The sequence below is a fragment of the Perca flavescens genome, chromosome 6, assembly GCF_004354835.1.
Source record: "Perca flavescens isolate YP-PL-M2 chromosome 6, PFLA_1.0, whole genome shotgun sequence".
NCBI lineage: Eukaryota > Metazoa > Chordata > Actinopteri > Perciformes > Percidae > Perca > Perca flavescens.
The window spans coordinates 25,642,576-25,657,497 of record NC_041336.1 but is presented as its reverse complement, the minus strand read 5'-3'; the positions used below and the strand labels follow the sequence as shown (position 1 = coordinate 25,657,497).

At 41.2% G+C, this 14,922-nt stretch overlaps 1 protein-coding gene across 2 annotated transcripts; it reads right to left on the bottom strand.

Moving 5' to 3' along the window:
- Nucleotides 1–5,504: 5,504 nt before the first annotated feature.
- On the bottom strand, nt 5,505–10,301 carry irx1a (iroquois homeobox 1a). 2 transcript variants are annotated; one of them, XM_028580652.1, is made up of 4 exons: nt 9,814–10,301; nt 7,246–8,347; nt 6,854–6,929; nt 5,505–5,898 (listed from the first exon to the last, which is right to left on the bottom strand). In XM_028580652.1, the coding sequence occupies exons 1-4, from the start codon at nt 10,054–10,056 to the stop codon at nt 5,823–5,825; spliced, it is 1,497 nt and encodes a 498-aa protein (XP_028436453.1). In that variant the 5' UTR covers nt 10,057–10,301; the 3' UTR covers nt 5,505–5,822. The 2 variants fall into 2 exon arrangements, with proteins under 2 accessions (XP_028436453.1, XP_028436454.1); XM_028580653.1 differs by lacking the exon at nt 9,814–10,301 and adding an exon at nt 8,548–8,607.
- Between the last annotated feature and the right edge of the window lie 4,621 nt (nt 10,302–14,922).

Genomic DNA, 14,922 nt, shown 5'->3' with positions numbered 1-14,922 from the left:
GGCTTCCCTGCCATGTCAACCTGCATTTTATTATTGAGCACGCACACACACACACACACACACACACACACAGACACACACACTGCCCACACAGTGTCAGCTAACCTGGTGTTATGATACCTGTTCTTCGGGATGGTTTGGCACAGTACTGAAATGTAAACATTGCTGCACTTCTCAATTCCCTTTTCCTTTCGCTCTAATTTGAATGGAATAAAAAAAAATCATTTTCTACAGTCAAAAGCAGGTAATCTGTTATGTATGACATGTTACAACTTCATTTTTTTTTTTTTTTTTTTGCTGCAGAGAAATTGGTGGAGCAGTGTCATGTCAGACTGAACCGATCCTCCATCAGGACCGAGGAAACACTGTTCAACTAAAGCGCTGGGAAACAAACTCTGTGCTAACGAGGAGTAGTATAAAGAATAAAACTTTCTATCAGATTGTGTTCGGGGAGGGGATTCACTTCAAAGAGATCTCAACAACAGTGCTGTCTGTCTAATTTACGTTTTCGAGCACATGCCAAATGTAAAAACCCCAATTTTGAGGAGTGTATAATTACAGGGAGAGAATGAATGACTATAAATACCCCCATCATTACTAGTCCCTCCTGAAGAACATGATCCATACTGAAAGATAATTAAGGCAAAAATATTCCTGATCCTCCAACAGACTGTACCAGGAATGTGTGCACACGTACTCTTGCTTCTGTGTGTTCACCGTGCGTGCGTGTGTGTGTGTGTGTTCGAGATAGAGAGTGTGTGTATGAGAGGGAGGGGGAATCACAAGGCATTCTCCCCTAAATATAGTTCTGTTCTGGTAGAGCTGCTATGTACGGGTACTTCAGGAGAACTCAAGACAGACTGGCTTTAATTGGTTGGCGGAGTCATTAATGGAACAGAAGCACAAGTCGAGCACAAGTGTGTGCGTCTGAACACAAGCGCTTTATGTGTGTGTGTGTGTGTGTGTGTGTGTATTGGACCCTGTCAGTACCCTTTTAAACAACAACAGACACGAGAAAGTAACTTTGATCAACAAACATGTAGCAAACAAGAAGATAATAATGAACCTCCATGTTCAGCCGAGGTCTCTTAAAATAGACCATTTCAACTGGGATATATCAGATTTGAGGATAATATTTCTAGATTAGGCCAGCTAATTAGTGGCCCAATATTTGGCACAGTGCTTTGACTGAGATCCAAATAAGCATATTGTCCTCATCGCGGAGGAGTGAAAGAGCTTCCCTGTGTTCTTCACTCGGAGTCGGAAAGAATGTTCAACTGAGGCACAGCAAACTTTACTCGACTGCTCTCCTCCGCCTCGCTTTGTTATCTCTCCCTCTCTTTCTTGCCCGATCAAAACATAAGAATGTCGCTTTGAGTGGCCAAATGAAAGAAAACCAGGCAAACATGAGCGAGAGACCGTGTTTATTTAGAGCATATCTATGAGCCAGGCCAGGTTTGTGTGTCGGCAAGGGTCTGCATGGGTTGGTGAGTTGTTGTGAGTTGTTTCTGAACCGGCAGCGAGTCAGTCAGTCAGTCAGTCAGTCAGTCAGCCTGCCAGCCAGCCAGTTGTCAGGCAAGTACCAGTTCCTTGTTGCTATTTGTGTTTGAGTGTAGCCGTGCCTAGAGCCTCCCTCCCTCCGTTTTCCCGTTTCCAACCGAATCCTCCAACCTCTTCCTGTGGCAAAAAAAAAAAAATCTTGTCTTACAGCAGCCTATCGCTCCTGCAATGAAAAGCCTGTGACCAAGGCATCCGTCCCTTTCACTGCCATCGTGTCGCTGAAACAAGAAGCAGGAGCAAAGTAGTCTGCTAAAACATGGTGTAGCAGGGTTGGATGGTGGCCCCGCTGTGGCTGCTGCTGCCGGGCTCCACTGACTTGTTGTCGCTAGTTGTTGTGTTTGTGTGTGTGTGTGTGTGTGTGTGTGTGTGTGTGTGTGTGTGTGTGTGTGTGTGTGTGTGTGTGTGTGTGTGTGTGTGTGTGTCCCAGCTGGGGCCAGGGCCACGGCCGGGGATGGCTTTGTGTCATTGTGCGACCAGTGCTGCACTGCACTCATGAAACTAGATAAATGGATTAGAGGGGCGCAGATATGGGCGGGCATCTTTGAGAAAAGACAACGGAGATGGTGAAGGGGAAGAGGGGGTTGGAAGAGGAGGGTGAAGGGATAGGAAGAGCCAGAGACATTTGTGTTGTTGGGCTACAAGGGGTCGAGTCAGTTGTAAGAATAGCCTGCTTCTGCCTAAAAAGACAAGACAGTGATAAACTTTCCTCCCCATGCAGTCACCTCTCTTCTCCTCCTCACTCTCTCCCACACACACACACACACACACACACACACACACTCTCTCTCTCTCTCTCTCTCTCTCTCTCTCTCTCTGTCAAAGCGCACAATTCACCACTAAAATGAATGGATGGACACAGTGTGACATGTCTCAGTTGCAGGGGGAGATTGTCCTTGTTCCCCAACAAAAGACTGTGGTGTTATGGAGGGCCACAGACTGCGACAGAATGCTAAATTGTTTTAGGGTCAACAACTTATTGTCTTTGCATGAGACACAATTTACATATCTCCCCGAGTAGGTTCAGCAGTCCTCAGATGAAAATAGCAGAACCTCTTCCAGCCTTTGAAAGAGTTAGAGCCTTTTCAAAGGTTGCTGGAAATACTTTTGATGAGCTGTTTTATTTATTTATTTATTTATGTATTCATTTATTTAAAAACGTCAAACAACTCTTTTTTTTATTCTCCTAATGTGTAAATGAATTTATGATATAATGTATGGTAATTATTAATTTGAATTATCTTATCACTTTATAGGGCAATTACCATAATATAAGCATTGTTTACTCTAACAATGGACGCTGTGTTTTAAAACTAGATATTATGCATTTACCTCTGTAATCCCAAAGAGCATTATTCTTTAGCTCTATATTTATTTTTAATTAATTTATCTTCTTCTTTATTTTCTTACCGCCCCCACCCCACCCATGCATCGTGGCCCAGGGCGTGCGGGGAAGAAATGGCTGGAAGTGACAGCCTAATTATCAGCTCCAACTCCGCTCATTACCCATTAGACAATCCACTGTACATCCACTCACTAAATGAATAATTTTGTATATATTATGGGAACACAATATTATGGCCTGCAGCTAACGCCTTTGCGCTAACCTCACGCTGTTCCAGTACAAAAGAAATAAATGGGACACCGAGAGGTTATTTAATTTTAGCCCCAAAAGCCAGCTCATGAGAGGATGTCGTGCGCAAATGGAGCGCGCGGGGAGGGAGGGAGAGAGGAAAGGGGGAATATGAAATGTACACACCTGTCTTTTTTTCCACCGCAATATTAGAATCATTATTGCCAAAGCACCGTGTAGCATAAGTGAAATTGAGAGTCAGAGAGTCAGTTCGAGCTTCACGTAATATTCTGATTTCGATATCTAATATATAATGGCCGGGGCTGGAACACTTTTTATCTCTTCACATTGTTTTATTTTATACCAATTGAGTTAGTGCTACAAAAAAAAAAAGGGTGATCATTGACACAGACGTAGGGCTATTGAACGTCCTTATTGGACTATTACTGTACCATCCTTTTCTTTTTCGCTCTGTTGATTGTTCTACGATTTGCATATCATGATGTATTTGTGTTGCGAGTTAATTTGTGTTAATGTAGCTATAAAAGCGGAGAGACCCCGTTCCCTTCAACAAAAAAAAAACAACCTCAGTGACCTTTGTTCATTTTTGCTCCACTGCGTGACTGTTTAGCGAATGGCCATTTAAGTGACACAGATTTATGCGCATGCATAGACGTCCCCCACTGCCGCACAGCTATGGTCTAGTCAACGTTTACACAGCATTACAACAAAAAAAGGAGAGAAATCACTTTCTGCAAGTTGCTGTAATGTTTTAGACTTATTTGCAATAATGTGGAACCTATGCGGGCTTTTCAATATGTAATACGATTGCAACCCCAAACAGCAAATTATATACTACAGATTACTACTTGAAAATGAAAGATGATTTTAGCCCCTAACGAAAAATGTTTGCTTACAATATTTCATGTGAACTTAGTGTCATAATGTTGCCATAAATAAAGTAACTTCTAGTTCTGCTATCAGTGCTCCTCTAGAATGTGTAGATAGCATAACACAGTTAGGTACAATGTCTTTAAATCAAACTGTAAAGCATAGTGCATTGGGTGTGATAATACAGTTACAGTACACGTATTTTCATGTGATTTATAGCTCTTTGGAGGGTGAGAGCTGTATCAAGCTTAAGCGATATATCTTTGGCCTATAGAGGTCGCTGTGATATTGCAAAACAGATGTGCATAAATCACTCCACAGGTTTAGGCCACTCAAATAATTCACCCTCTGGAACAGCTCACTTCACAGCTTACTGTCATTTACAAAGGTGCCCTAACTCAAACAACGAACATTTTCTCCTTTTTTCTGTAGTGAAGTTATTTTAGGACAGTCTTCTAAAAAAAAAAAAAAAAAAAAAAAAAAAAAAGAAATCACTTGTGGAGTTTTATCCAGACAATAACATGGTCAAATTGTAGGTAAAATTAAATCAAGGGCTATAAAGAAAACCCCCAAAAATCTTTAAAAAAAAAACCAGATCGTTAAAATACGTTACTTTTACTTTTCCTATAATATTGGTGGGAGCTCCTGTAATTGAAAACAGAAGAAAACAATGCTGCCATCATTTTTCCATCACAGCTAATTATTGCACTTCCCTCTTATTATGTCTACAGCCCATTAGGCCGTTGTGGTAAATCAATATTTGCTTTTGGTCACCGATTGAGGAGCAAAGAAGCTGCTTTTATATAAGCTAATGATCATTATCAGCCTCGGGACAGACAGGACCCCAAAACACCGACCCTGCTCCACAATGTCAGCCCCCCCCCCTCCCCCTCCCCAGAACCAAAATATTAATAATTTATCTTCGAATCGACTTCTCTCTCTGACAGATTAGATTTTAACCATTTGATTTTGTTTGGACTGGGCGTTCCCATATTATTACTTAATGACCTTCCCAGCTGCTCCTGTCCATTTTCTGTCACCAGCAACCATCTGGACACTTATTAGCACCTCAATGCATCCACGCTGCTTTCCTCCCTAACTTGAATAAAATTAAGCCTGGTTGCAGACTGCCAATATCATTTTTTTTCTCCCATTCCCACACTTCTTGAAATAAAATTGGTAGAAGGCCAACGTTTTTTTTTTTCAAATAATGCCATTCGTAATAATAATAATAATAATAATAATAATAATAATAATAATAATAATAATAACCAAATTACCATTGAAACCATGTAAGAAATATAGGCTTAAGATACTCGTTTTCTCTATAATTTCATTTAGTTTATTAGGCAAAATATACGATCTGGACAAATTCCTTCAACGCTTCCTATTTACAAATTTAAATCACTTGGTATTTACATTAAAGAAAGGACACCAAAAACACAAGATAGAGACAAAAATAAAATAATAATATAATAATAATAAAGTAAAAAGCCTACCAAAATGTCCCAGTCTGCCTGGGCAAAGTAGAGAGAGAGAGAGAGAGAGAGAGAGAGAGAGAGAGAGAAAGAGAGAGTAACATTATAGGCGCGATTATAGGCTACACAACAATAGAGGAAGTAATCCATCCATCCACAGGATATTACCAAATTACGCCATTTGTTCTGTACCGACTGAATGCTACGATGCATTATTATTTCTCAGTGTCCTTTTTAGGGAGTGTAAAAGTCATTTTCCTATTTTTTCTTTTCTTTTTTCTTTTTTTTTTCAAGCACGAAAAAAAAAAAAAATACAGTCTTGATCAAGCCGAGGAGAGAGCGGCGAGGACCCGTTGCGTGGCGTCTTGTGGATTCCTGGCGCTGGAAGGCAGAGAGGATCTGGAGAAAGAATAACACAGAAAGGTAGATAAATACCCCCGCCGTGTTGGGACAGCGGCTTTCAATATGCATCTCAATTGGCTGGCTCAACATCTCTGATTTAAAACAGACTGCAGTCCCCCTCTCCAATCCCTCACTTACGTTCTTTGATGATAATGATGATAATAATAATGATAATAATGATGATAATGATAATAATAATAATAATAATAATAATAATAATAATAATAATAATAATAAATCATTTTTTTACTTGAAAATAATATGATATATGTGTGGAAACAAATCCCATTCCCACATTTTTAATTCCCGTAAATGCTTGTTCTTTCTATATGCCTATTGCTTACAGAGAGGGGGTGTTTTGTAATACTTGAAACAGAGGTAAACTTTTTTTTCTCCCCCTCTCGGTAAGAGCGCTCCCCTGGGCTCCGGCTTCTCCCAGGGGTCTTTAGGGAAAGCACACAGCCCAGACAGAGCCCGTTTTACTCGGTGACTTGATAAGTAGCCACACTCTCCCCAGAGGGCAGGAATTAAAGGGGGTGTGGGATGGGAGTCAAGACCCCTGTCACCCGCAAAGCAAACTGTGTTTTATTTATTTTATTTTGTAGTCTTACCACTGTTGTTAAAAAAAATAAATAATAAATAACTGCCAGACATAAAAGTTAGGTTTATATACTGGGATTCGTAAAACAGTTTACATACCCTTATAATCGTATTTATTTGTTGAATATTTTATGTAATCAAGACCTTTCCTAACGCCCATGCTTATTTTAGTTGTTTTAATTATAGCTGTTATATAAATTACATAGCTGGGGGAAAAAAAAGAAGCCTAAATCGGTTTATATTTTTGATTGATGCAATGTATAATTTGAATAGAAGGCTGGGGATGGTCATTTTCTTATGGCAACGTGTTTCCAACAATCAGCAAGAGCAAAAGAGCAAAAAGTTGCCTCACCTGTCATGGATGGGTCGAAAGGAAGACTTCAGGATCTGCGTTGGAGGTGAATCAGACCGTACACCGTTTTCGTGCTCTAAAAAAAAAAAGGAAATAAGTCAAAAGCTGGATCAATTTTGGCCGATGTTGTCTGCTTGTGTGAACATGTTGAACTAAAAATGAGCCCACTGTTGTGTTAATGTGAACACGGTGGATTTAAGTGTGTGTATATGTAACCCACTCGTACGTGCATGTGTTCACAGTGCATTGCTGTTATAATTAAATATACAAAAGAAACACGCATAGGCCTAGGTGTGGAACACACGTTATGTTCCGTTCAGTAGCCTATATAAAACTTGTATGTGAGGTGTATGCGCGTGCACGCGCAGCGAGCGTTCCCCCACCCCCCTTACCTATGTGCTTGGGACTGTGTGTCTCCGCCGGGGCCTTGCTGTCGTTGCTGAGTGCTGCTGCTGCTGCTCCCGGCGACACCACCACTGAAGTCGGCTGCTGCTGGGCCGCCAAGTGCTGCTGCTGCTGCTGCTGGTTGTGGTGGTGGTGGTGGTGGTTTACTCCCAGAAACGACCTCACATTTAGCAGGGAGTTCTGGCCCAGGAAAGCCCCATTTGTCCAGTTGTGGAACTTCCCAATCTGGCAGGTGTACAGTCCGTGACTGGGCAGGAAGGCCGGGTGGGTCTGGATCTGGTGGTGCGGCGCTGATGTGTGAGTGGTGGCCGCTGGGCCACACGGGGACGTGGCTTTCTGAGAGGAACTATCTGGACTAGTGGCTGTCTCTGCTAAAGACCAGATTTTCGGCTTATTGTTAGACGGGAGAGGAAAGCTCCCGGGTCTATCCGGGGACAAAACTCTGGTGGTGTTGTTGTTGTTGCCGTCCGCGTTCTCCTTACTCCCTGGGTGAGCTGTAATTGTGCTCTTAGATTTGTCAAAGGCCTCGTGGGCCTGCAGGGCGAAAGCCCGTCTTTTCTCCAAGCTGTCCAGCTCCCCCCCAGCGCCCACGCCGCCCCTGTGCTCCCTGCTCCCCTCCGTGGATTTGTCATCATCGTCCTCGTTGCTCTGATCCCCGTCGTTGTCGTCGATTTTGTCGATATCTATGCTCTCCAAATCAATCTCCTCCTCGTCTTCGTTTTTCTCCGCCTCGTCCCCGCTGCCGAACAAGTTCCCGTCCTCCCCGTCCTCTTTGCTCCTGCTTCCCCAGGTCACCTTGTTCTCCTTCTTGAGCCTCCTCCTGGCGTTGGCGAACCACGTGGAGACCTGCGTCAGCGTCATCTTGGTGATGATGGCCAGCATGATCTTCTCCCCCTTGGTCGGGTACGGGTTCTTCCTGTGCTCGTTGAGCCAGGCCTTCAGGGTGCTGGTGCTCTCCCGGGTGGCGTTCTTGGGCCTGGCCGGGTCCCCGTACTGGAACTGGCTGTACGGGTAGAAGGCCGGGGACGTGTGGGCTGCGAAGCTGGCAGGATGGACGCCAGGGCTGTCCTTCAGCTCATACTGGGATCCCTTCAAAATGAAAGATAACATTGTATAATAGTATAACATTTAACATGCATAATTAGTGCCTTGCACTGAATTGTAAAATATTGCATTGAGACTATATTCATTTTTTTTTTTTTTTTTTTTTTACAATATAGCTCCAATGCTTTTCACCACTGTAGGCCTATATCTGCAACTCAAACAAGTCCAAAGAAAACGAGTTACACCTGACTGAGCTTCTCAACTTGCAACATGCTAGGCCTGCGTCACCTGCGCCTGCGCCTGCACAAATGCTCACTTAAAGGCAAATACCTTTTTTTATTATTATTATTATTATTATTATTATTATTATTATTATACAGTTTCAAAACGGAACAAATGAAGTCAACAGGACGAGAGAAAGTTCGTCGCATCATTGTGAACACACATCTTGCAAACTGCCAGCTTTATGGCATTTCTGTTTACCTGCCAAACACCCCCCCCTCCTCCTCCACACTCCTCCAGGAGCCCAGGCTATATGTCAAAGCACTTTTTAAGGCCTAAGTGAAGTTTTCTCAGCGTGCCACACGTCCAACTCGCTTCGGTTCTATTTGCTTTGGGCACAGCACTCAAACATATCGATCGGTTCCAGCTCTTGTTTTAAAGCTTTAGCGCAATGGTCACTGCCTATGGGCCTGGTGCACACACATTTGCCAACACATTAACACACTGCAAGTTAACTATTACCACCAGGTGTATTTGAGGCCAAAACATTTCTGACAAATCTTCATCTACACAGTAAAAACCCACGTGGCACTCAACCATGACAGGAGGATACCGGAGAAAAACAAAGCCTACATGATTAAAACTGATTGCATTTTTATAGCCTAAGCTTGTGTTATATGGTGGAGATTATTTCTAACGATCTGATTATAAAAAAAAAAAAAAATAAGTTCATATTTATTTTTGTGTTGGGGTGGGGGGTGAGATGAGATGAGAAGGAACTTTTTCCTTACTTTTTCTTACATGCTAAAACGCAGATCTATTGAGCAGGTGTGTTTTTTTTTCTTCTTTCGTGAAATTTATTTAAACTTTGCAATCGCTGGTTCTAACAGTATGATATACTAACCATGTGGTTGGTGTGAATTAAATCTTTTGTTTACATATTTTTCTATATGGGCAAATAAATCATTCCGTGTCCCATTTTTTTCTTCTTGTTTGCATGTACAGCTCACACTTTTTTTTCACATTTGTAACTCAGCCAAACAAAACACTGAACTGTGAAAAAACGAGAAAATATGAACTTATATTTAGCAATCGATATTTAAAAACAAATCTGACAAACAAGAATGCATTGGCATTTCTTAATGCGTTTTGATGGGATTACCCAGTTTTTCTCGGTTATTTTTATATTTTTATTTTTCAGACAGCGGTGGGAACCTCAAGCATAAACAATCGTCTGTGCAACACCGACCCGTAAACGGCAACACAATAAAAATAACATGAATTCTTACCATTTGTGAGAAAAGTGCCAAGTCCGCGCTGGTGTAAGGTAAGAAAGCACTGTAGTTGTGTGCGTACGGGTTGGCGTACATGCCCAACACCGAGGTGACCGCCGCTGCGGTGGCGGACGGACTTCCCCCGATTTCGGTGCTCCCTCCCCGGGACGAAGGCGTAAGCACTCCCGGTCTCTCGCTCCCGTACACCGCCTGGGAGGCACTTAAGTACTGCGGGTAGCCTAGCTGGGGGAAAGACATCTCCACCGCCGGATAGTCGCACGGCTGTATCGTCCGACAAAACTGTGCGTTAAAAATAAATAAAAAAAAAAAAAAAAAGTGTGCGAGAGGAAAAAAGAAAAAAAGAACCCGGAGGAGTGAAGGGAAAGTGTTCAAGCCAAAGTCACAGCTACTACAGACATACAATGGTATGCAGTCATAACAAGCCGCTCTTAAATCTCGGCTTCCTCTCTTTTCTCGCGCAAAGTCCGCTGGATGTGATCTGATCAACAATTGCGCTCCGACTGACGCGCCTGGCCCTGAGGTCTCCAGGCTGATCTCTCAGATACAATTTGAAGTTGATGCTTTGATTGGCATCCCCTACTTGAGCCTGCAAGCTCCTCCTCGTTTGGAGCAATGTGGATAATGTGAATGTAGAGTGAGCACATTGGCTGGGGCCTCTCTCTCTCTCCTCTCTCTCTCTCTCTCTCTCTCTCTCTCTCTCTCTCTCTCTCTCTCTCTCTCTCTCTCTCTCTCTCTCTCTCTCTCTTTCCCTCTCTCCCTCCGTGTTTGGACTTATTGTATGTTAAATGTTCAAGCAATAGAGTCCATTCACCGAAGGCTTTGATTGTTGTATGACAACCTGTCTACACGATTTTACAGCTGTCCGACACAGGGGGAAGTAAACCCGTCAGAAGAAGGAACTTTGAATAGATTGAAAGTGTAATTAAAGAGGTAAAATCCCTCTCCGCAGAGGAATTAGTATTTGCTATCACGGGCTGCTGGTGCGTTTATTTAATACACAGTGACTCATTTACTCCTAAAGTGTCTTCTTCCAAGTGGTATTTAGTCTTTGTAGTGTTCTTCATCTAATGTTTTCAAAACGTATGCACTTGTGAAATCGAGGTATTAGTTTGAATGTGTTTATTAAGATGAGGCCTTCTAAAATCAATTATTTTAATACATTTAACAAATTAATAAATTAAGTATTACATTTCACCCATGTCCCTGCGATGTGAGTTTAAAGATTAAATAGCTAATTTCCGAAAAGCTTTTCCTCCAAAAAGTCAAAGGAAGTTAAGAAAAAGCATGCACATCGCTCCATATGATTTATTAATTATGCCCGTTTTCATTGACTTCTGTTTTAGTTTTCTTTGATTCCTTCATAATCAGCCAAATGCTCCCTCTCTATTTCTCACCCTCTTTCCATCTGCACTCGCGCGTGTGTCTGTCTGTCTCTGTGTGTGTGTGTGTGTGTGTGTGTGTGTGTGTGTGGACTTAAAACAGATTGTTGTTGTCCTTTGTAACAACAGAGCCACTTCACGTTTCCTTGTTTTGAGTGAAAAGGAATGAAGAAAAAGCCAAACACCGAAGGCACCAGGCTGTTAAAGTCAGCTGATTCCCTGGACGCGCCACAACATATTACCTTTGTGCATTTTGAGTCCCTATTTTAATTTAAAGCGCGTCTTGACTTCATTTTAAACACATTAACTCAAAAAAAGTGAGCATGAAAAGCATGATTTATCCGTGACGGTTCAGAAACATGTTCACTAAAACTGTGACTTTTTTTTTTTCCTAAAAAGCACAACTTTAATTTTTTTTCTTTTCTTTTATAAAATAGGATTTCAAAAAAATATATAATTCCACAAGAGTTGAAAAAAAAAAAAAAAAAAAAAAAAATCAGATGCTGTAGCTTTTGGTCCCTTATCCATTCCCCAGCTCAGAGAAAGAAAAGGCTCGGACGGTAACCTCTGCTTTCCTATAGCTGCCCACTCCTGACACCGCCATGTGGCTCACGAGAGGGGGCTGTTCATGTTTTAACAGTTCTATTTTTATTTGATTAGATTCTTATATCACCCACCTCCCGAGTCAACGAAGGGGTATTCTGTAGATCTAGATTTAATGCCTTAACGACTGAAGCCCAAGAAGTCAGTAGATTTTGATCTGCACCAGATGGCTCCGAGTGGATATTGCCGAGCGCCGAGGATCTGTTAAAAATATCTGAGGGGCACTGATGGTAATCTGGGTAACACATCAGAAAGGAGGGGAGGAATGGCAATTGTGATAACCCGCTGGAAATGTGTGCAGGGGGCTAAATATGGTGCTTGTGGTGGGTTGGTGGAGGAGGGTGGGGGGGCTGTGAGTAGGAAAACTGAAAATCTCTCTAAATAGAATTTGAAAGAGACATTAGAGAAAACGTGGTAAAAAATGTTAGAATAAAGGAATGCAACGATTTAATAATAATGATAATAATGGTAATATAATTAAATATTTAAATTAAAATTAAAATTATAACAGTCATGATATCAATAATATTGAATTTTAAGATTGCAACTATACACTGGTTTTGCGGTTTTTATGTTTTCAATGAAGAAAACGTTTTTGTTTTTTTGAGAAATATATATTTGACTCTTGGTAAACAATGACACGTGTTGAAGGCAATAAACCATCACCATTAACTGATTTATTGGGTCTTGTTAAACTCTCATTAACAACACAAGCTCCTTAGCTTCAACCCGGAGAGAGAGAGAGAGGGAGAGAGGGGGGAGAGGGAGAGAGGCAAAGAGAACAAACTTTGTTCCGGATCATTTCGCCCTCCATCCCTTTCTGTCCACAACACGTTCACTTCCAATGTATTTCCTCGAAACAGACGGGCTTTCACCATCTGTGGCCTATCCGCACGCGCACACACAGACACACACGCACGCACGCACGCACACGCGCGCACGCACACACACACACACACACACACACACACACACACACACACACACACACACACACACCGTTATAACTAAACACTTTTTGAATACTCTCTCCCTTTGTAAAAAGAAAAAAAAGAAAAAAAAGAAAGAAAAGAAAATCCTCAGGCTGCTCATATTAGAGAGTTTTATCATGTAAATCTACAGGAGGCTCTTCATAAGCTGTTATGCCTCAATGGCCACATTCTCAAAAGTCACTCAGGTGGTGGACATAGTTCTTTTTTATTTAACAGCCTGTGTTCCACATTTTAAATTTCCTGTCACCTATTTTTACACTTTTATATTCTTGATACCTGCCCTCTGCAGAAAAAGAAGTACATCACCAATGTGTTTATTATTGATGAGCGTAAAAATGGTTAGTAAGCTCAGCTACATCCACCCAAACTGTCACCTACAAAACCTAAAATGAAGATATCATGTACTCTGATAACATATAGAGTTTGAATCTTTATTGTTATTAAGAAGAATCAGTAAATGTTGGAGGGTAGACACCTCACTCATGTCTAAGCTAGAAAAAAAAAATGGCAGCGTAAATGACAGCACAAACACATCAGGTATTCTATTAATTGAAAATTATAAACAAAACAAAATACAGAGAAAAGTAAAAGTAAAAAGTTAAGTTAACGTCATTTTCAAAGTTGACTGTTTCAAAACAGAAATGAGAGCAGTGCTTTACAAATCATATCCAAGATTAGGGTTCATGATGTTTGTAAAAAAATTTTAAAGGTTTTTTTCTCAAGAAGACGCATGTATGAATATGCAAACAAACACAAATGTCCTGTTTTGCAAATGACCGGAGCTATAATCATTGTCATATTTTTTTTCTTCTAAAAGGTATACAATTTTCTTAACTTTTAATGAAAATATCACCTACATAATGTCACTCAAAATAGCCGGTTGTACTTTATGGTTGTTAAAACTATAAAATGTGAGTATGGGGGGTCATGGCAATGTGGTCTTATAATTTAGCCTAATTCAGTTGAATTGAAACTGATATATTTGAACCTGGGCCTCTAGGAACTGGGCCAACACATAGACCTGAACGACTCCAATAGAAGTCAAAGAGAGTGAACCTGCGTTACAATAACAGCAGTTATGTTGACAGTTGGCTACCAGCGCAGAGGTCAAGGGTGTCTCTGTGAACTAATAACTGTGGTGAAAGATACTCCTTTCCTGCCTCTGGGAGTGCCAAAGTTGAGGAAAGGTTAAGAATCCGCAGAATGTACCTTTTGTGCTTTTCTTGCAGATTACCAAAATTAAGTGTTTAAAACCAAAACTCCTTTTTCCCCCCTGAAGAGAGGAGATTAGATGGATATCAATGACATGAATGGACCATCGCATTTGTCAGACCTATTCCCTTTAACATCGCACACAAACATGCACACTCACTGACACTCACGCATGGTTCCAAACGTACTCCCTGAACTGCGTCAGAGCAACTGGACTATTTAGCTGTGGGTTAGAGTCAGAGGACCACTGGTGTTACTGTGAGACATTTGATACCCAGACAACTGCACCACACCTATAGGTAAGGGAACTAGGAATTTCCTGGTTAATGAAAGAGGTCTATTCTGGGTCTTAGAAGGTTAAGACGTTATGCACTTGACAGCTAAACACTCGGAGGGGTGGTGTTCCCCGGTTTTAAAGTGACAAAGAGCTTCTGAGCTCAAATTGCTACTAAGTTTAAAGTTACTTTGCAGCAGTTGGATGCGGTACCGTTTGCTTTGCATGCTTAGTCCCTGCAACAGGTACAGGGTAATAAATATGTTGACCTCAGATGACACCAGTAGTGGAAGAAGTATTCAGATCCTTTACTGTAACAGTACTAATACCACACTGTAAAAATACAAGTAAAAGTCATGCATTGAAAATGTTACTTAACCTGTGCAACTTTGCTTTTCCGTGTACATTTTTTTTTTTACTTTTCTCCGTGTTTTGGTCGTCTTTTTTTGACACTTTTGTCGCTTTTCCCGATGTTTTGGAAATGTTTTGACGTTTTAGGCACTTTTTTCCAAGTTTTTTGTCACTTTTACTGATGTTTTTATCGATTTTTTTCGGCACTTTTTCTGACGTTCTTTTAATCTTTTTTCAAATGCTATACAATTGACTAAAACACCCAAATTCTATGAAAGTAGTGAGCTGATCA

Excerpts from the sequence above, each read along its gene's own strand:
- irx1a (XM_028580652.1), bottom strand. The coding sequence starts at position 10,056 with ATGTCTTTCCCCCAGCTAGGCTACCCGCAGTACTTAAGTGCCTCCCAG. Across the intron at positions 8,348-9,813 it reads TGGCACTTTTCTCACAAATG|GGATCCCAGTATGAGCTGAA; the intron begins GTAAGAATTCAT and ends TTCATTTTGAAG. Across the intron at positions 6,930-7,245 it reads ACACAGTCCCAAGCACATAG|AGCACGAAAACGGTGTACGG; the intron begins GTAAGGGGGGTG and ends TTTTTTTTTTAG.